This window comes from Nicotiana sylvestris, chromosome 9, assembly GCF_000393655.2.
Source record: "Nicotiana sylvestris chromosome 9, ASM39365v2, whole genome shotgun sequence".
In the NCBI taxonomy this organism is placed as follows: domain Eukaryota; kingdom Viridiplantae; phylum Streptophyta; class Magnoliopsida; order Solanales; family Solanaceae; genus Nicotiana; species Nicotiana sylvestris.
In genome coordinates, this window is record NC_091065.1 from 79,283,991 (window position 1) to 79,305,093 (window position 21,103).

Here is a 21,103-nt window from a genome sequence, read left to right on the forward strand (position 1 = left end):
TCACGTATACGACATATGTCTACAATCCTCTAAGAGTACATAAATGTCATAAAGGTCGACATAGAGTCCCGCCATACCAAACAATACACCTCTAAATCATACTAACCAAACAAGCAACTCCGAAGCAAATGGAGTGCACCAAAATCTTCCGCTGAGCTTATAGCTTACTTGGACGACTCTCGACCTATCTATAGGGACCTGCGGGCATGAAACGCAGTGTCCCTAGGCAAAAGGGACGTCAGTATAAAAAATGTACCGAGTATGTAAGGCACATAAATAAGAACATAACAAACATAGAAGAAATATATAGTACTTGACTCAACTTGTAAGTCTGAATAACTCTGTAAATCATGAAATACTTTTAGCGTCATGCATATGCGTATGAATGTCATGTTGTGCATAGGTGCATGTTTCATAACATCGTCAGCCTCTGAGAGCATCCCATCATATCATATCGGCCACTATGGGCAAAATCATCATCATATACCAGCTGATCAGGTGGTGGTACGTATATAACACCATAACCTTTCCCATATTCCCATATACATATATATACAAACATATATATGCTTATAATAAGCCATTTGAATAAATACATATATACGCGTATATAACGCCGTTTGAATCATATTTTAGCCACGGTGAGCAATATCATCATCATATACCAGCTGATCAGGTGGTGGTGCGTATATAATGTCGTAACCTTTTCCCATATACCATATACATATATTTACATATATACGCGTATATAACGCCATCTGGTCATGGGTCAATGCACATGTATAAATGAGTGAAATGCATGAAAAATACGTAATAATCCCAATATTCCGGATAAAAATTTTCAATTGTGTATTATTTTGAGACCCATGGACAGAAGATAATATATTATGACACACGGAAATTCAAGAACATAGATATCTCTAATAGTTCTATGAATAGAGTCATTTATGGAATTTGTGCATTTGCACGTTTCGTTCGTATCGTATGGATCATGCCAAAAGAATAGAAGGGATAGCCTTAACATACCCTAACCGATTCTCTTGACAATCCCTATAACTCTCTTTTATTTGGAATAAAAATCATTCAGTTGGTTGTAGCATAGAGAACATCATCATAAAACTCAGACAAGTGAATAGGTAGGTTTCAACCATAAAAATAAGTTGGAACTTGGATGGCTCATTTCGGAACAAGCAGGCGACCTCCAGGAAGATGAGAACCTCGCCAAAGGGTGATTGAAAAGTTTTACCTTTTAGTGAGAACCAATAATGAAAAAAAGTTTCTTCTTTGTAAAGGACGTAATGAGAACCAATAATGAAAATGGACTTAACAACACATGAGATGTTCAATGTAAAGGATTTTAATATGAGTATAATATGACAGCTTTTTGTTTTTGTCCTTTGGTTTATTTATAATACTTTTTACGTGTAATCAAGACAAGCCATGTCTTAAGACTCATCAAACATTGATGCCACTTTGGCTTGGCTTAATGCCATGTGGCAGCTCATAAAGGATCCTTACCCACTTATTAGATAATTAAGTAATGTCCTATTACCAGGTAATTAATTAATTGCCCGTATAATTTAAAAATTATCTCAATTTAATTAAATACTACTCTCTTTTAACATACCTTGTACACCTTACTATTATGGCCATGTAGTACTTTGTATGACACTAGTCCATAAATACCGGGTATTTTAGCTCGGGCCATATTTTATCCTAAAATGCCAAACTTTGACAAAAATTTATTTTTTAGACTTGCTCCCCCTTTCACCTTCATGAATTTACTATTCACTTCTGAAATAGCATAATCCTTATAATCCCCAAATAATCTTTTTCTTGGACTGATGTCAATTACCTTACGACAAATTCAATGTAAAATACTGCAGGGTGCAACATCATCGTAGCTTAATACTGCGATATCTGACATTACCGTAATGTAATACTGCAGGGTAGAACACTATCGTAACCTAATACTGCTGGACGTAACATCATCGTAATATATTACTGCAGAGGGTGACATCATCGTAACATATTACTACAGAGCATAACATTGTCATAATATAATACTGCGGGACATAATATTGACGTAACATTGCGAGGCGTAACATCATTCCCCCCTTTGAAGCATTCATCCTCGAATGTTGACTGATGCTCTTATCGTTTTCGTAACTTATAGCTCTTGTAAATACCTTAATACTTTTCTTGCCATTTAAGCAGTTGCTCTGTGAATAAATCTAAAGTCTAGGATATTCCCCCCTTTAGTCTTTTTGCTTGTATCATCCATCACCTGTGGTCGAAATCTTCCTAATCTTGCAACTGCTGTTACCTTCTATCATGCAACCTGTATGACTCTAGATTTGTAAGTGCACTTATGCGATTCATCTTTTCTTTTTCCCTTTATCTTTTAGTCAATATCTAGGCCTTACTTTGTATATACAAGGCTTAATATGATGCCTCTCTAGGCCTCTATAGGTATATTGAAGTCCTTTGCTCGATACTTTGTAGAACTTGCGAATATGGCCATATCTTATTTCATAGATTTGGTTACCCTTCACATGAATTTACTGCATTTACATGGGTTATACTATACCATAATTTTCTTGCTTCAACCTACCTTTACTGAGGTATGCTTACCAAGGTCCCAGTTACTTTTGTTGCTTACCCTTTAGGTATAAATCTCAGTCCATTAATACCCCTTTATTACCATTCATCTTAAGAATCATGTCCTAATCTCATATCATACTTTGTAACTTATATCTGACCATTGTTGATTTGCCTCAATGTTGATCTATAATCCTTTACTTGAAGACTCTAAACTTCTTACGTAATACATTACCGTTGGGGCTTACGTTCCATCGAGGAATATTTGAAGTGATTTTCCTAATCCACTTAAGGGTGATACCATACTTTAATGACCATATTTTATAGCATCCCAATGTGATTCACTTATGTGGGTTTTTTAATCTCGTACAATCCATGAAATTCTCTTCAAATCATTACTCACTCGAAGGCCTAAATGTCACCCTTTATCCCTCACAATTACACCGTCATTGTACTATCAAGGAAGCATTCCATCTTTTCAAAATGTTACTAGTCTTAGACTCCTTTTGAGTTCATTTAGGCTATACTGAACTTTCTATAACTTTAGAGAAAGCATTAGCTCTTCTTGTTTTCATGGGCTTAATCCCGAGGACTTATCCAATGTCGCCACCTTCTCACTCGCCTTTTCTTATCCTTACTCATATCTTCCTAAAACCTTGTCGCTCTACCATACTTTATCTTGTAACCTACACATATTCATTTATACTACTTGCAACCTTTCTTCAACTTTCTTGCACCATAGACTTCCTTATGTTATTCTGGAATATCTCGGAATATCAAGCGATACGTCATATCGTCTCTAACTCTTCTATACTCTTTTAACTACACCTCTCGATACATAGAAATCATAGGCTGGAAGATATGTCACTAACGATGCCGCTATCATTCCTGGATATTGAATCCCCGTTCTTTTAACCTTCTATCCAAAGTATGGATTATTCACGATCTTCTTCCTTTGCGTATCTCGTACGCTGTTCACCTTTACCTTACTTACCTTAAAATTTTGCATCGTATCTTCTATCTCTTTCGTGACCTTCCCTCCACATAGGTATAATTCTAAAGGGGGGAATATGGGGTGATATGACATTAAGTCAGAATTAAGTGATTCTAGTGACTATGGAATGATAAAGGAAGAAAGCGATAAGAATAAGAAAGGGGTGAGATTGTACTTATTCAAATGTTACAAATATGCTATGATTCCGGAACATTATGTAAGCACGACACCAAGAAAAGGAAGTAAGAGTTCCTGCCCAGGATGTTTTTGATAAATAAGGAGACAGTACGAGACGTAAGTTAAGACAAAGAAAATTACCCAAGAAAGATTACGAGGAATATCAATATGAGAATGGGCCAATGAGTAGTTAGTAATTGGTCAGGAAAGATCCCAGTTATGTCTAAACAGGAAGTTACAGACGAGTCATCAGATCGTGTAAGATAAACATAGTAGAACTCAACATGGAGAATTCAACCTCAAAGAATATCATTATAATACTTGAGATATATTCAAATTATAGTCGGGATAGTTAAGGGTATCATATGAGTGTTACGGGATAAAAGAATGTTCCACTAGGAAGGCAGTCAAGATATTAGTTTAGAAGCAACCATATAAGCACAAAGGCATAGAAGTAAGCAACTACGGATAATTATAGGCAAGTAAGGACATCAAAAAGGTCCGTAATAAGCTTACAGCTTTACGAAAGTCAAGGGTTCTCGCAACAACATTCTAAGCATTCCAAAGGAAAGTGGCACCTACCGCGGCTAATGATACGGGAAGTAAGAATTAAAAGTAATATTCGAGATCATACGAGTTGTATGAAAACTCTGGCAAGTGTGGGCACTAAGATAAGCTAAGTATGGACGCAACAAGGGGCAAAAAGACCAGGAAAAAAATAGTTTACGTTGAAAGAAAGCTAAGATGGAACGAAAGAATTATTTTATCAATGTTCCAGAGTTAGTACGTTATGGATACACTCAAGATTTTGGAGCATTGTCTGAGCAGCATATTTGTTAACTATCATACAGCCATAGAAAACTCCGGTATAAGTTAAAAAGAAAGAATTAAGCCAGGGCATAGACAAAGGATTAAATTGTTAGAAGATTGTATCATGGATATTCCATAACGCCCATGAAAGGCTAAGGTAATAACTGATACCATGAGCCACAAATGGGAAGATAGCTTAAGCCTACGTAAAGGCTAATCAGAAGAAAGAGGAAACTAAAGAATTATATCACCTAAGTAAATCAGGAGTCTGATTACTGGACCTAGAAAAATTATAGAAGTTGTGCTGGCAAACATGACAGAATCAATCTTAATATCAGATGTTCAAGAAAAATAACACAACAACCATAATCTATTATGTCTCCACAAGGAAGCCAGTTAGAAGAAGAACCAGCCTCATAAGAAGTCAGTATGAAACTTCCACCGGATTGTGTATGTACCAGAGGTGCGAGTATTATTATATAACTTCAAGTTATGGACGTGAATTACACCTAGGTGAGAGGGAGGTTATAAAGAGATAAAATATATGATACAAGATTTTAAGTAAGGTATAAGTGAACAACGTACGAGATACTCAAATGCAAAAAGTTGTGAATGGTCCATACTTCGGATAGAATGCTATAAGCACGGAGATCCAATAACCGGGAATGATAGCGGCATCGTCGATGGCATGTCTTACAGCTTATGGTTTCTAAGTACTAAGAGATCTTGTTAAGAGAGTAGAGAAAAGTTGGAGATAATGTGATGTCTCGCTTGACATTCCAGAATAACATAAGCAAATCTATGGTGCAAACAAGTTGAAGAAAACGTTTATAAATGGATATGTATAGGTCGCAAGCTTAGGTATGGTAGAGCGACAAAGTTTTAAGAAAACATGAGTAAGAATGAGGAAAGGCAAGTGAAAAAGTGACGAGAATGGACAAGTCCTCAGGATTAAGTCCATAAAAACAACAGAGATAATGGTTTCTCTAAGTTATTGAAAGTTCAGTATAGCCTGAATGAACTCAAAGGAATCTAAGATTAGTAGCATTTAGAAAAAATGAAATGCTGACCTAGTAATAAAAAGAGGGGATAGTTGCTCAGTTGTGACATATAAAGGATGACGTTTGGACCTTCATTTGAATAATGATTTGAAAAAAAAAAATAGAAGAAGAGAAGGAGAAATTTTTTTTGCTGGCGGCACAAAAATCAAGATACCCACATAAGTGAATCACATTGTGATGCTATAAAATACGGTCATTGAAGTATAGTATCACCCATAAGTGGATCAGGATAATCACTTCAAATATTCCTCGATGGAATGTAAGTTCTAGTGGCAAGGTATGATGTAAGAAGTTTCAAGTTATCAGTGGTATATTGTAGATTAATATTGAGGAGAATCAACAATGAATGGACAAAAGTCACAAATTATGAGATGAGATTAGGCCGCCATTCTTAAGATGAACGGTAAGGAAGAAGCATTGAAGGACTAAGATTTATACCTAAAGGATATGCAACAAAAGTAACTGGGAGCTTGGTAAACATACCTCAGTAAAGGTAGATTGAAGCAAAAAAATTATGGTATAGTATAACCCATGTAAATGCAGTAAAGTCATATGAATGGGTAACCAGATCTATGAAATGAGATATGGCCATATTCGCAAGTTCTACAAAGTATCAAGCAAGGGACTTCAGTACACCTATAGAGGCCCAGAGAGGCATCCTATTAAGCCTTGTATATACAAAGTAAGGCCTAGATATTGACTAAAAGATAAAAGGAAAAAGAAAAGATAAATCGCATAAATGCACTTACAAAGGCAGGGTCATACGGGTTGCATGATAGGAGGTAACAACAGTTGCAAGATTAGGAAGTTTTCGACCAAAGGTCATGATATGAGCAAAAAGACTAAAGGGGAAACACCCTAGACTTTGGATTTATTCATAGAGCAATTGCTTAAATGGCAAGAAGAGTATTAAGGTATTCACAAAAGCTATAAGTTACGAAAATGATAAGAACATCAGCCAACATTCGAGGACGAATGTTCCAAAGGGGGGAATGATGATACACCATGCAATATTAAGTCGATATTACGTCTCACAGTATTAAGTTACGACAGTGTTGCACCCAGAAGTATTACGGTGGATTTATGCTTTGCAGTATTAAGTTACGATGATGTTGCACTATGTAGTATTGTACGTTGGATTTATCGTAAGGTAATTGACATCGGTCCAATTAAAAGATTATGCTATATATAAAAAGTGATGAATAAGTGTTATGAAGGATAAATGGGTACACGGATTAACGAAAACGAATTTCGTTGGGAATGGCCAATTTGAAAAAGATACGGGTCGAGCGATAATATCCGATAATTATAAATTAGTACCATACAAGGTACCATATGACCATGTTAGTGTAATATATAAAGTATATACGAAGTATTTTAAAAATAAATAGAATTTTAAGTAATTTGTGATAATTTTTAAATTATGCGGGTAATAGATTAATTACCGGGTAACGAAACATTACCTGGTTAACTAATAAGTGGATAAATTAAAATCACCCAAGGAAAAACGTGGCAGCCCCCCATTTAACATAAGGTGAGTCATTATCTAAGTTTGACATGTGTCAAAAGCTTAAATTCAAGTCTTGGCAAGACTTTGTTTTAAAAGCTTTATGAATCAAAAGAGAAATAAAAAAATATGTCACTTTAGGAAAACATAAAAGTTTTGCTTTCTGAAAGGCAGAAGTATTTTTCATGCTCATCAGGTGTCCAAGCCTTACTCCAAACTTAGCAATTTGTTACTTTGGCATTTAAGCCAACCGTCGATTCTTAAATTCAAATTTTGGATCTAAGTTCAATCCACGAAGACTTCCAACGGGATAATTATACGGAGTTATTCCTATTCCAGGTATGTTAAGGCTATCCCTTCTTTCTTTTGGCATGATACATATGATACGAACGAAACGTGAAAATGCACAAATTCCATATATGACCCTATTCATAGAAGTATTAGAAGTGCCTATGTTCTTGAATTTCCATATGTCTTATTATTCCATCGTCTGTTCATGGGTCTCAGAAAATACGTAAAATGATTTTATGATATTAATCAGAGGTATAATGGTCTTATGACGTACCGAGAGATTTTGTTATCATATTTCATATGCATTTCATGCATTTATACATGTACATTGACCCATGACTCAGACGGCATTATATACGCATATATATGTATATATGTATATATATATATATATATATATATATATATATATATATATATATATATATATATATGGGATATGGAAAAAGGTTACGGCGTTATATATGGACCACCACCTGATCAGCTGGTATATGATGATGATATTGCCTACAGTGACTGAAATATGATTCAAACGGCGTTATATACGTGTATATATGTATGTATTCAAGTAGAGTTATATACGCATATATATGTATGTATTCAAACGGCGTTATATATGCGTATATATGTATGTATATATATTTACATGGGATATGGGAAAGGTTATGGCGTTATATACGTACCACCACCGTATCAGCTGGTATACAATGATGATTTTGCCCACAGTGGCTGGTATGATATAATGGAATGCCCTCAGAGGCTGATGATATTATGAAACATGTACCTATGCACGACATGACATTCATACGCACATGCATGACGCTAAAATTAACTTATGATTTACAATGTTATTCAAACTTGCAGGTTAAGTCATGTACTCTATATTTCTTCCATGTTTCTGATGTACTTACTTATGTGCCTTACATACTCAGTACATTATTCGTACTGACATCTCTTTTTTCTGGGGACGCTGCATTTCATACCCGCAGGTCCTGATAGACAGGTTGAGAGCCCTCCAAGTAGGCTATCAGCTCAACGAGAGATGTTGCTGCGCTCTATTTGCTTCGGAGTTGCTTGTTTGGTTAGTATAATTTAGACGTGTATTGTTTGGTATGGCGGGACTCTATCCCGACCTCTATGACATTTATGTATTCTTAGAGGCTTGTAGACATATGTTGTATACGTGAAAGATTGTACGGCCTTGTTGGCCTATGTTTGAGTTTATAAATGATTATATTGGCCTACTAGGCCTGTATGTCACGTGTATATAATGATGTAATAAGAAAGATATGCTACGTTGGTACTTAGTTGAGTAAGGTAATGGGTGCCCGTTGCGGCCCATCGGTTTGGGTCGTGACAATATGATCGAGTTTGATGTCATCTTGGGCATGGACTGGTTATCCCCATATCATGCCATCCTAGATTGTCATGCCAAGACTATTACTTTAGCGATGCCAGAGTTGCCAAAGTTGGAGTGGAAGGGTTCCTCCGTTAGTACATCTGGATGGGTTAACTCTTTTCTGAAGGCTCGACATATGGCCGAGAAGGGTTGTTTTGCTTATCTAGCTTATGTTCGAGACACCACCGCAGAGTCTCCGATGATTGATTCAGTTCTAATAGTCTAGGAGGTTGGCGATGTGTTCCCTTCTGATCTTCCAGGCATGCCACTAGATCATGATATTGATTTCTGTATTCATTTGGCTCTAGGCACTCAGCCTATATCTATTCTACCATACCGTATGACTCCGAATGAGTTGAAAGAGTTGAAGGAGTAGCTTAAGGAATTGTTAGCAAAGGGGTTTGTTAGACCAAGTATATCACCTTGGGGTGCACCAGTGTTATTTGTGAAGAAGAAAGATGGGACTATACGGATGTGCATTGATTATCGTTAGTTGAATAAGGTCACCATCAAGAACAAGTATCTGTTGCCGCGTATTGATGATTTGTTTGACCAGTTGCAGGGTGCTAAGGTGTTTTCTAAGATCGACTTGAGATCAGGGTACCATCAGTTGAAGATTCGAAACTCAGATGTTTCAAAGACTGCTTTCCGTACTAGATATGGACATTATGAGTTTCTAGTGATGTCCTTCGGTATGACTAATGCCCCTGAGACATTTATGGATTTGAATAACTGGGTGTTCAGGCCTTATATTGATTCTTTTGATATCGTCTTCATTGATGACATCTTGATTTACGCACGTAGTCTAGGGGAGCATGAGCAGCATTTGAAAGTGGTCCTTTAGACGTTGCGAGAATAGAAGCTATATGCTAATTTCTCCAAGTGTGAGTTTTTTCTAGAGTTTGTAGTATTCTTGGGGCATACTGTATCGAGATAGGGTATTAAGGTGGATCCCAAGAAGATTGAGGCAGTTCAGAGTTGGGCACGTTCCACTTTAGTGACTAAGATCAGGAGTTTCCTGAGGTTAGTAGGTTATTATCGCTGCTTTGTTTAGGGCTTTTCATCCATTGCACCATCTTTGACAAGAGTTACCCAGAAAGATGCTCCTTTCCATTGGTCTTATGATTGTGAGGTGAACTTTTAGAAGCTCAAGACATCTTTGACTACACCATTAGTCCTAGTGTTGTTTTCCGGTTGGGGAATGTATATTGTGTATTGTGACACTTCATGCATTCGTCTGGGTTGTGTATTGATGCAGTAGGAGTGAGTTATTGCATATGCTTCACGTTAGTTGAAGATTCATGAGAAGAATTACCCTGGGCACGATTTAGAGTTAGCCGCAATTGTTCATGCTCTTAAGATATGGAGGCATTATCTGTATAGGGTGTCGTGTGAGGTTTATACTAATCATCGCATCTTACAACACTTGTTCAAGCAAAGGGATTACAATTTGAGACAGTGTAGATGGCTTGAGTTACTGAAGGATTATGATATCACCATTCTTTATCATCTAGGCAAGGCAAATATGGTCGCGGATACCTTAAGCAGGAAGGCAGAGAGTATGGGTAGCTTGGCATTCATTTCAGTAGAGGAGAGACCACTAGCTTTGGACATTCAGTCCTTGGCTAACAAACTTGTGAGGTTGGATATTTCTAAGCCCAACCGAGTTCTTGCATGTGTTGTTGCCCAGTCTTCGCTATTGGGGTAGATCAAGGCTCAACAGTTTGATGATCCGCATTTGTTAGTTCTCAGAGAGACAGTACTACAGGGTAGTGCCAAGGAGGTTTCTATTGGCAAGGATGGTGTTCTGCGACTCCAGAGTCGTCTATATGTTCCTAATGTCGATGGCTTGAGGGAGAGGACCCTAGAGAAGGCATACAGTTCATGGTATTCTATTCATCCAGGTGCTACGAAGATGTATTGTGACCTGAGACAACATTATTGGTGGCGGAAAATGAAGAAAGACATAGTGGAGTATGTATCTAGATGCCTAAATTGCCATCAGGTCAAGTATGAGCACCAGAGGCAAGGTGGCCTACTTCAGCAGATGACTATACCTGAGTGGAAATGGGAGTGCATCACTATGGACTTTGTAGTCGAATTGCTGCGGACCATGAGGAAGTTTGATGTAGTTTGGGTCATTGTCGATAGGTTGACCAAGTCGGCTTACTTTATTCAGGTTGCGACAACCTATACTTCAGAGAGGTTGGACTAGATTTACATTCGGGAGATAGTTCGGTTGCACGGTTGGCATGTTTTCATCATATCAGATAGAGGCACTCAGTTCACTTCCCATTTTTGGAGAGCCATACAGAGTGAGTTGGGACCCGCATAGAGCTCAGCACAACATTCATCCATAGACCGACGGGCAGTCGGAGCGGACAGTTCAGATCCTGGAGGACATGCTCAAGGCATATGTGATTGACTTTGGAGGTTGGACAAGTTTGCTTACAACAACAATTATCAGTCACGTATCGAGATGGCTCCATTTGAGGCCTTGTATGGTCAACAATGTTGTTCTCCCATCGGGTGGTTTGAGCCCTATGAGGCTAGGTTATATAGTACAGATTTTGTGAAAGATGCCCTAGAAAAGGTGAAGTTAATCCATGAGCAACTTCGCACAGCAAAGTCTAGACAGAAAAGTTACGTAGATCAGAGGGCACGAGATGTATCATTTATGGTTGGCGAGAAGGTTCTCTTGAAAGTCTCGATGATGAAGGGTATTATGAGGTTTGGGAAGAAGGGAAATTTGAGCCTCAAGTTTCTAGGCCCATTTGAGGTGTTGAGGCGAGTTGGGGAGGTTGCTTTACCTTCTAGGTTATCAGGAGTTCATCCAATTTTTCACGTGTCTATGCTCCGTAGGTACCACGCCGACTTGTCACATGTGTTAGACTTCAACACTATTCAGATAGATGAGAGGTTGGGTTATGAGGAGGAGCCAATTGCTATTGTTGATAAACATGATCACCAGTTGACATCCAAGAAGATTTCCATGGTAAAGGTTCAATGGAGGGGCTAACCAGTCGAGGAGGCGACCTGGGAGTCCGAGAAGGACATGCGAAGCAGATACCCACACTTATTCAGCACTTCAGGTATGAATCTAAACCCGTTCGAGGAGGAACATTTGTTTAAGTGGTGGAGAATGTAATGAATCGATTGGTCGTTTGATTTTTAGAACCTCGTTCCCCTAAATAAGACTTTTCGTACATTCTTTTTCTGATTTATGACTTGCGGGGATGGTTGGTTCGGGATTTGGATGAGTTTGGGCTGAAATCGGAACACTTGGTTCCTTATGGTTGGCTTAAAAGACCAAATTTAACTTGGGTCAATATTTTGAGTAAACAATCTCAAAATCAGGATTTGAAGATTCCAATAGGTTCGTATAATGATTTCGGACTTGGGCATATGCTCGAATCTGGTTTTGGGTGACCCGAGAGCATTTTGGTGCATAATAGTGAAAATTGGTACTTAAAGTTTTTAGAAGAACGTTAAAGTTGGTTTGGAGCGGGTTTTTGTGATATCGAGGTCCGAATGGAATTTTGAGATCGGGAATAGTTTCGTCATGTCATTAAGACTTGCACACAAAATATGCTTTCAATCCGAGTAGTCTAAGTATAATTCGACGCGTTCGGAGCGATTTAGAAACTTGAAGTTCAAAGATTGATTCAATTTTTTTGGGGGTGTGATTCTTGGTTTTGTTGTTGTTTTACGCATTTCGAGAGTTCTACCAAGTCCGTATTATGTTTATATACTTGTTGGAGTTGTTGGACGGGGTCCCGAGGGGCTCGGGTGTGTTTCGAACCACGCGGAGTTGAGATGAAACATTGATCGAGGCCAACCCTGCACTACTATTGAGCAGCGAGAGAGGGTCAAAGTAGCTTTTACCCGATTAAAGTCGGGATCGATTTCCACAGGGAGCTAGAAGTTAGAGTGGAGTTTCTATCTAATTGAGAAATGTGTATGTTTTCCAAATTACACTTCTAAACATTTTTGGGTTTTGTTTACTTCTAATTTTATCAAACTACAATGCTAAATTAAACTAGAATAAGCTAAGAGTAGACTATTGCGAGTTGTTCAAATGGTTAAAAAGCACTAGGGTAGTGACTTTCGCCTAGGTGGTTAAGTGATAGATACTTGAGTCTAAGGCATGATTGACAAATTTGGGGAGTATGATATAACAGTTGCACGATTTTACCCACTCTACACCTCTCGGTGGTTCGAGTGATTTTGCCTGAATTGAGTTTCTCAAGACCAATTTGGTATGCAAATTTGCACAAGCAACCAAGGTTCAAGTCAGGTATTATTATCTCTAGGTTTAACCCTTTAATTGGGGTTATCAAACTCTTGAGTACGCACCAATTCCTTGTCGGACCAATTTCAGAGACTTAGGCTCTCTTTCTCAAGAAGAGCCAAAGTCAACTAAACACAAACTAGTATTTGCAACCACCAATTCAATAATTAAACATGAAATTAGCCAAATATCAAACACCCATAGTCAATCTAGCCCTAAAACACAAGACCCATCAATTACCCACACTAGGGTTGAGCCACAACCCTAGCTTATGGGTCTAGCTGCTCATAATTAGAGAAGAAAACAAAGAAATAGATGAAGAAAAACTCATATTAATTAATTGCTAAGATAACCTAGAAGATTCAATGTTGAAATGAAGCTAAAATTGCTCAAAATAGCTAAAACTATCGAAGTCACGAGCGCATCTCAGTACAAAATCTATCTGATGACCTAAAAATGGGAAAAGAAGCTATTTATACTAAGCTAAAAAATCTGGACAAAAATACCCTTGCGGGGCAAGTGCGGACCGCATAAAATCACGTGCAGCCGCACTAGGGCTCTGAACTTGAAAATCTAACTCTCTGAACTCGGGCAATGCGGACCGCACAGAATCGAGTGCGGCGCGCAGTGGCTTCTAGTGTGGTCCGCATGAAATGGAGTGCAGACTGCATTGGCTTCAATCTCCAAACTGGCACTTCTCTGATCCTTGGTTCTGCGGACCGCACTAAATCGAGTGCAGCCGCAGTGACTCTAATGCATACCACATTGAATCTCATGCGGCCACATTACCTGTTGGCCTAGAAATCAACCTCTCTGAACCTTACTTGTGTGGACCGCACAGAATGGTGTGCGTCCGCATAGGGCCTATTTTGCTTGAGCTTTGTCTTGTCTTGGTACTTGTGCAAGTTTCACTCCTTTTGAGCTTATCTTTGACATCTTATCACTTTGTTGATCAAACCTGCAATCAAGCACAACTTATGAGCCTTTTGGGACTATTTTGTATAAATTTCTAATCAAAACATAAGCAAGAAGGAATATAAAATGTATCAAAATCCCTAATTATAAACTCCCTCAAACTTAACTTTTGCTTGTCCTCAAGCAAACAAAATAAGACCCACCCCTTAAGGAAAATTCCAAGAAAATTCAGCTGTCCTAAAGTGCCCTCATCTAGCATCAATTGGGAGTAACAATTGCCCTCAATACAAATGAATCATTAACAATATTTACTCTTTGAAACACCATGGATTAAGTGCGACACACGAGTATCAAGAGTTGACTCAACATATCAAAGAATTCTTTCTATTACTTTGGTCATTGTGGAACTCAAACTCACACATCCTCAACTCTCCCTAAGCAAACTCACCTTTAGAATAGCGGCACTCAGAACGAGGTTAGTGGAAAATCACTCATCTATCTCAAGGAAAAGTCACAAGTCTAGCTTTAAGTATCATATGCTTGCTCCTTATGTGAGTCACCACTAATGTAAGTTTCATTCAACTCAAGATCATATAGGGCTTTTGTGGAGACATAGTGAAGGCTTTTGGTTTAGGGTGGGTAATGTTTGGTTTAAGTGGGTTCCATCTTCCCTTAAGCACTTCTTTTGTTTCATTTTGGCTCAAATTCATTTGACTTTTTTAGTCTTTTCACTTCTTTCTAAGGGGTTAGAGAGACACACTGTCACTCTTTCTTATGCATTTCAAATTTTTTCTCCTTTCTCAACTTTCCACACCTTTCATTCTTTGCTTTTCTTGAATCCCTTTTTATTCAATTCTACTTTGAGCATTCTTTTTGTCTTTTTGCTTTTCTTTCTTTTTTCATTGCCTTTCCTATTCTTCATTTTGTACCTTTTTACCACTTTGTTTCGATCCTCGTCTCTCCCCCCAAACTTATATTTTTGTCATGTACTAAAGGAAATATCGGGTGCCAAGAGAGAGTATCTTTTAGAACGGGTAAAGGCTTGTATCAAGGTTCTTTGAATGAAAAAGGTCTAAGGTTCAAAAGAGTTGACTAGGGATCTTAACATTGGTAGGTTATGGAAGTGTTCAAGCTATCATTTGGACCAAGGAAAGCCTATAATCATGTCTCAAGTCAAAATTCACTTAGGATTTCTCCTCAACAAACATTCAGGGCAAGTTCTAGACCAATGGCTCGGGACTTGGACTTGCAATGCGATTGCTTACAACACAAGCTACGGGATCACTAAATACACAAAGTCGGGGCCCACAATGACCTTAGATAAGATTTGAGGACACAATGGTCCCGAAAAACCACTTGATGATTATCGGTCAACACAAGAGTCTCAAGGTCATGACTTTCACCATCCTAAACACAACAATTTATTTTTTACCATGAGATCAAAGGCAAATGTGCTAGGCCCAAGTAAAACTATGCTTGAGGTACCCTTAACTACTAACTACTAAAAGCAAAAAGAAAGACGGACTCAAACCCTTAAGAAGGTTGTCATGCCATCCATCATTGGGAAGAGCCACCCGGTTCACACAAACTCCACCTTTGGAAAGAATCGTAGAATTAAGAAAACCAAAGGCTTATTACAAACGTTCAAAACAAGAAGCTACGAACATAAATAAGGAGCTACGGAAAGAAAAAATGTGGAAAGTAAAATGAATATTTACAAGAGGGGATTTAATCGAATATACAATAGATGGGATGAATATGTACGATGTAACATAATTTATATACAGTCCCAAAGTAAAATAAAAATACGAGAAATGTAATGAAATGTTAAAATTATATACAAATCAAAGATGAAAAATAAAGAAAGCATAAAAACTGTCAAATATATACAATAGTCCAAATCCATAAAAGTAGGGCCTACCCCCTCAAATGAAAGTTGGCATTGTCCCCAATGCCAACTAAACCAAATAAGTACCACAAAGAAAAGCGGAAAAGGATATAGAGACTCCCTATGGCCTGTCTGTATGCATGGGCTCTTGAGTGGTCCCTGGGTCCTCAATATGCTTGGGAACCTCAGACTAGTTCCATATGGCTTGCTGCTCTACTGCTTGGACCTGGCCTGGACATGGACAGCCTCCTGAGGTGCATCATGTGGCTGACTGGAGGAGGCTTCTGGTAGGTCTGCCAACCGGATGACTACATCGTCTGCTCGGGAAATCATCCTCTTCCTCTTGTTTTTAATGTTTTGCCGGGCTTAAGGAGTCAGTCTTATCATTTTCTGTTTCCTCCCCGGGAGGATTCATCTTGACCTACATGTTTAGAACCCTTGCCTATTTGTTTCACCATTGTCTACTAACAATATCCATTAGGCTTGTTAGTATCAGTAAAAACAATTAAGATCAAAGTTGTAGAAAAGAAAAAGTTGCAGACAGTTGTAGAGGTGACGCAGTGTAGACCGCACAAACTGGGCATGCGGCCGCACGGAGGCGAATGCGGGCCGCATAAAATGGAAATGCGGTCCGCACAAAGGTGGGGTTCAAATTAGCCACTCTCTGTATCCAGGCAATGCAGGCCGCACAAAATGTAGTGCGGCCGCACAGGGACCAATGCAGACCGCACAAAATGTAGTGCAGCCGCAATCCACAAAGATCAGATTACAGACACTCATCAATGCGGTCCGCACAAAATGCCATTGTGGACCGCATTAAGGCACTGCGGACTGCACAAAATCGACTACGGTCCGCACTGAGTGCCCAGAAGCATCACTAACTTAGGGTTCAATGTATTTTGATTTTAAGTCCAATTTTACACCTAATAAAGGTTCCTATATGTTTGCCCAGTGTTTCTAACTACCTAATTCTACTTTAATCAAGAAATTAACTAACCTAATTTTACCAAATCGAACGAAGTACGGGAAGAACAGAAGGGAAGCAAGAAAAACAAAAATTAAGATAAATTAACAAAATTAAACAATTAAAAAGAAGTTAATGGTGTCACATCTCCTTTTTCCTACACCCCCGGAAGGGAGTGTATAAGGGAGTTTTCCAACTTAAAGTTACAATCGAAATGGGATTATTTTATTTAAAATCAGAGTCGCCACTTGGGATAATTTATGGTGTCCCAAGTCACCGGTTCAAATCCCGAATCGAGGAAAAGATTGACTCTGTATTTACAGTTCGCGATCCAGAAATCCGGGTAAGGAATTCTGTTAACCCGGGAGAAGGTGTTAGGCATTCCCGAGTTCCGTGGTTCTAGCATGGTCGTTCAACCGTTATATTTGGCTTAATTATCTGATTTTAGTACATTTTAAACCTATGTGCATTTTAAAACATTAACCGTTTTTAGTCATTTTGGGAATATTGCAACATTATTAAAACACGTCTTGAACCACGTCACATAAATTCACTCGCGGTCCTTGATACATTTTATCCAACGTTGTTGAGATTTGGATTTGGATCACATAAATGCGCACCCGAATTTCTTATCCACCAGCTTCTATCACTTAATTCGACAAAGCATCCAACATTCAACATTCGTAATTGGTCATCCCATGTATACAACAAATTGATTTATCAACAAGAATCTGAGCAATTTCTTAATCTAATAATCTAATAATAAATGGCAAAACAGCTAATAATCTAGTGATAAGCAAACAAGACTTGACGATATAAACTTAGAAAAAGACAACAAATATATTACTACTACTTACACGGCAAAAAGTTAAAGCGAGAAAACAAAACTGATGCAACGAAAATGTATCAAGAATACTCACAGATGAACCACAAAGAAAATATGTCACGAGTTGGTCTTCGGCTAATAAGAAAAAACTATGATTTGTTTACAACAACGTGGAGTTTCAGCAGCTCGAACTCGACTAAACAAATGGGCAGTGATAACCATAAATCGGAACCAATCGTACGGCGACCTACACACAACTCAAACTCACAAACAACTCCAGACTTCAGTTAAACATCCATGTTTCAGAAACGAAGAATCAAATCAAGGACGAGGAAGATGAAACATTTTTTGTACTGTTTTACGACCTTCTAAAATCTCAAACCTGACTTACGCTCGTTCCCTCGCTCTGTTCGTGTGCGTGACTGTATGTGCGCTTGATCTGATGGGGTTTGCTGGTTTTCAGACGAGTTCTGTGATGAGGGAACGACTGGTTCCCCGGTGATTGCGATGATGTGAAAGAGTGGAGGAGTTCCGGCGTTTTTACGTGGTGTGGCTGGATCTCTTTGGTCTTAAGGTGCTAGGGTTGGTCTTATGTCTTCATGAGGAAGATGAAGATCTTCAGCCTTTCATTTTTCGAAAAATGGAGCCTAGATTTCCTTGGTTCAAAAATGGCTGAAGATATCATTGGGGTTTCGATGGAGAAGACGACCAGTGGAAGGGTCCTGCGTTGTGAAAAAGCTGCGCAGCTTTTCTTCCTTTCAACGTTCTCTTTTCGGGTGGGTGGCTAATTTCCGGCAAGCCTTGGTGGTGGCCGGAGTAGTCGAAAGAGATGATATCAGGGGTCGTTTGTGTATCTAGGTTCAGTCCAAAAATCGAAGAGAAACAATTGACTTCTCACCCTGTTCGGTTCTGATGTCTTCTTTCTTCGTTCTTCATGAAGAAGAAGAAGTTCAAGGGGTCGTTTGGGTATGGGTTAGTTCAAATAAGACGATGATGGGGTGTGGTGTGGGGGTTGGGGTAGGTGGGGGTCGTTCCTTGCGCATCTTTTTCAGCTTTTTTGTTGTTCTCCCCCTAGATTTTTACGTTAGGTCCTTCTTATATTGTAGAGTCTAGTTCTAGATAGTTGTAGGGTTTTTAGGTTAAGGGGTATGGGCCTAGGAATTATGAGCTTGGAAATTGTGGGCTAGGTCCAGAATTAGGCCTAAAAATGGGTTGCTAGATCCCAAGCTTTATTCTTTCCCTGCGAACGAGATTAAAAATATGGTCCAATTTATTAATTAATCCTACTATTCAAATAATTACTAAAATAAGACTAACCATTAAAACAAACCTATTTTTGGTATTTTCAAATATCATATTAAAATAAAAATATGATACTATTTTTGTATGTATATATCTTTTTTTAAGTTTTGTTTTAGATTAAAAATGACTACAAAACATTAATGAACCTATTTTTGTGATTTTTTGTTTTTTTTTGTAATAAAATAAAGTAAAAGAGTCAAAATTACTTAAAATATCTATATTATGCCTAAATTAAATATTTACGTGCTAAAATATGAAAAATCTTGGGGAGGGTCAAAAATCACATGTCTACAACTGCCTCTCTTTGACTGGAAACGCATAGAGTTTTCAAATAAAGACTGACTAGATAGGTTTTTGACCCGACCCTTGTTTGGAGAGACTAAAACTAAGAGAGAGGGGAATGTGACCGAGCCCTGGTATCTGAGCTGCCTACATATCCTTGGCTGTAAAGGAATCAGTCCACGTGTAGTTCAGAGATGAGTGAGATGACGGAGTATGCCAAGGTGGAGATCTGGTCGAGGTGCCGTTCCACCGAGGTTCCGGTCCGCGGTTCCTGTTATTTCATAAAAAAATCAAATGAAAAAGACTAACTAAACCTGTCAACTACGAGTTACAAGATTCCTATCTATAAGTCTTCTGAAGCTTGATCTTGAGTCTTGAATGGTTTTTCATGCACACTTTAGATTTGAACCTTGATGCTTGCTAGTTGCAGGTGCTAGCTCGTTCTTTTCAGCTTTTTGGATCAAAACCGGACATGTAGTGCTTGTGACTTCCACCATGTCTTAAGCAGTTCACATCTTCCATCAACTTCTGCATTTGGATTCACTTCTTGCCTTTCTCTCTTTGTCTTTATTATGACTAACTTCTGTTGATCACCTCGGACTGTTGACTCGCTTTCTTGCCGTGAGATTCTTTGGTTGCTGACTTGAATTGTAATCTGAGATGTTTTCCCTTTCTCTAGGTGAACGCCTGATTACTGAACTTGAATTATATTCCCATACTTTCCAGGCGGGCTCCTGACTACTTGACTTGAAATGTACTCCCTGCTCTCCAGGCGGTCTCCTGATTGCTGAGCTTGAAATGTATTCCCTGCTCTCCAGGTGGGCTCGTGACTGCTGAACTTGAAATGTATTCCCTGGTCTCCAGGAGGGCTCCTTACTTCAACAAAATAGATAAAACAAATAAACTTTTCTGCCCCCATTTGGGTATCTGGGCACACATGTAAAAGTAAAACGGATCATATTACCAAATATCAATAAGAACTTGAAAGCTAAACTTGAATTGTACTCCCTTGTTCTCCAAGCGGGCTTCTGATTGTTGATTTGAAATGCATTCCCTGCTCTTCAGGCGGGCTCCTGACTGCTGAACTTGAAATGTATTCATTGCTCTCCAGGAGGGCTCCTGATTGCTGACTTGAAGTGTATTTCCTGCTCTCCAGGCGGGCTCCTGACTGCTGAACTGAATGTATTCCCTACTCTCCAGGGGGGCTCCTGACTGCTAAACTGAAATGTATTTCCTGCTTTCCCGGCGGACTCCTGACTGCTGAACTTGAAATTTATTCCGTGCTCTCCAGGTGGGCTCCTGACTACTGACTTGAAATGTATTCCCTGCTCTCCAGGCGGGTTCCTGACTGCATGGCTTGAAATATATTCCTTGCTCTCTAGGCGGGCTCCTGATTGCTGACTTGAAATGTATTCCCTGCTCTCCAGGCGTGCTCCTAATTGCTGAACTTGAAATGTATTCCCTGCTCTCCAGGCGGGCTCCTGAACTTGAAAATTTTCTGCCCGTTTGGTGGCTGCGCACAGATGTGAGTGTAAAACTAAATCATATTACCAAGTATTACTAAGAATTTGAAAGCTAGGTCCCGTTATCCAGGGGGTCCTGACAATTCTTACCTAAACGACAATTTTAAATCTAAGTTATATCTTCTAGAGGTGTGACTTCCGCTAAATCTTATTATCTAATAGGGTCTTAAAGCTACATCCCATTATCCAGGAGGGTCCTGAAAACTCCTAATTACATCCTATCTTAAACATGCAAACTTTGAAACCAACTTATATTCCTTAGGGTACATTTA

General features: G+C 38.7%; 1 protein-coding gene across 1 annotated transcript; it reads left to right on the forward strand.

Moving 5' to 3' along the window:
• The first annotated feature begins 11,319 nt into the window (after positions 1-11,319).
• On the forward strand, positions 11,320-11,859 carry LOC138877817 (uncharacterized). The gene has a single exon (XM_070157460.1). The coding sequence runs from the start codon at positions 11,320-11,322 to the stop codon at positions 11,857-11,859; it is 540 nt and encodes a 179-aa protein (XP_070013561.1).
• Positions 11,860-21,103: the final 9,244 nt, after the last annotated feature.

Bases quoted from the DNA above. Each gene is read 5' to 3' on its own strand.
- LOC138877817 (XM_070157460.1), top strand. From the start codon at position 11,320: ATGGCTCCATTTGAGGCCTTGTATGGTCAACAATGTTGTTCTCCCATC.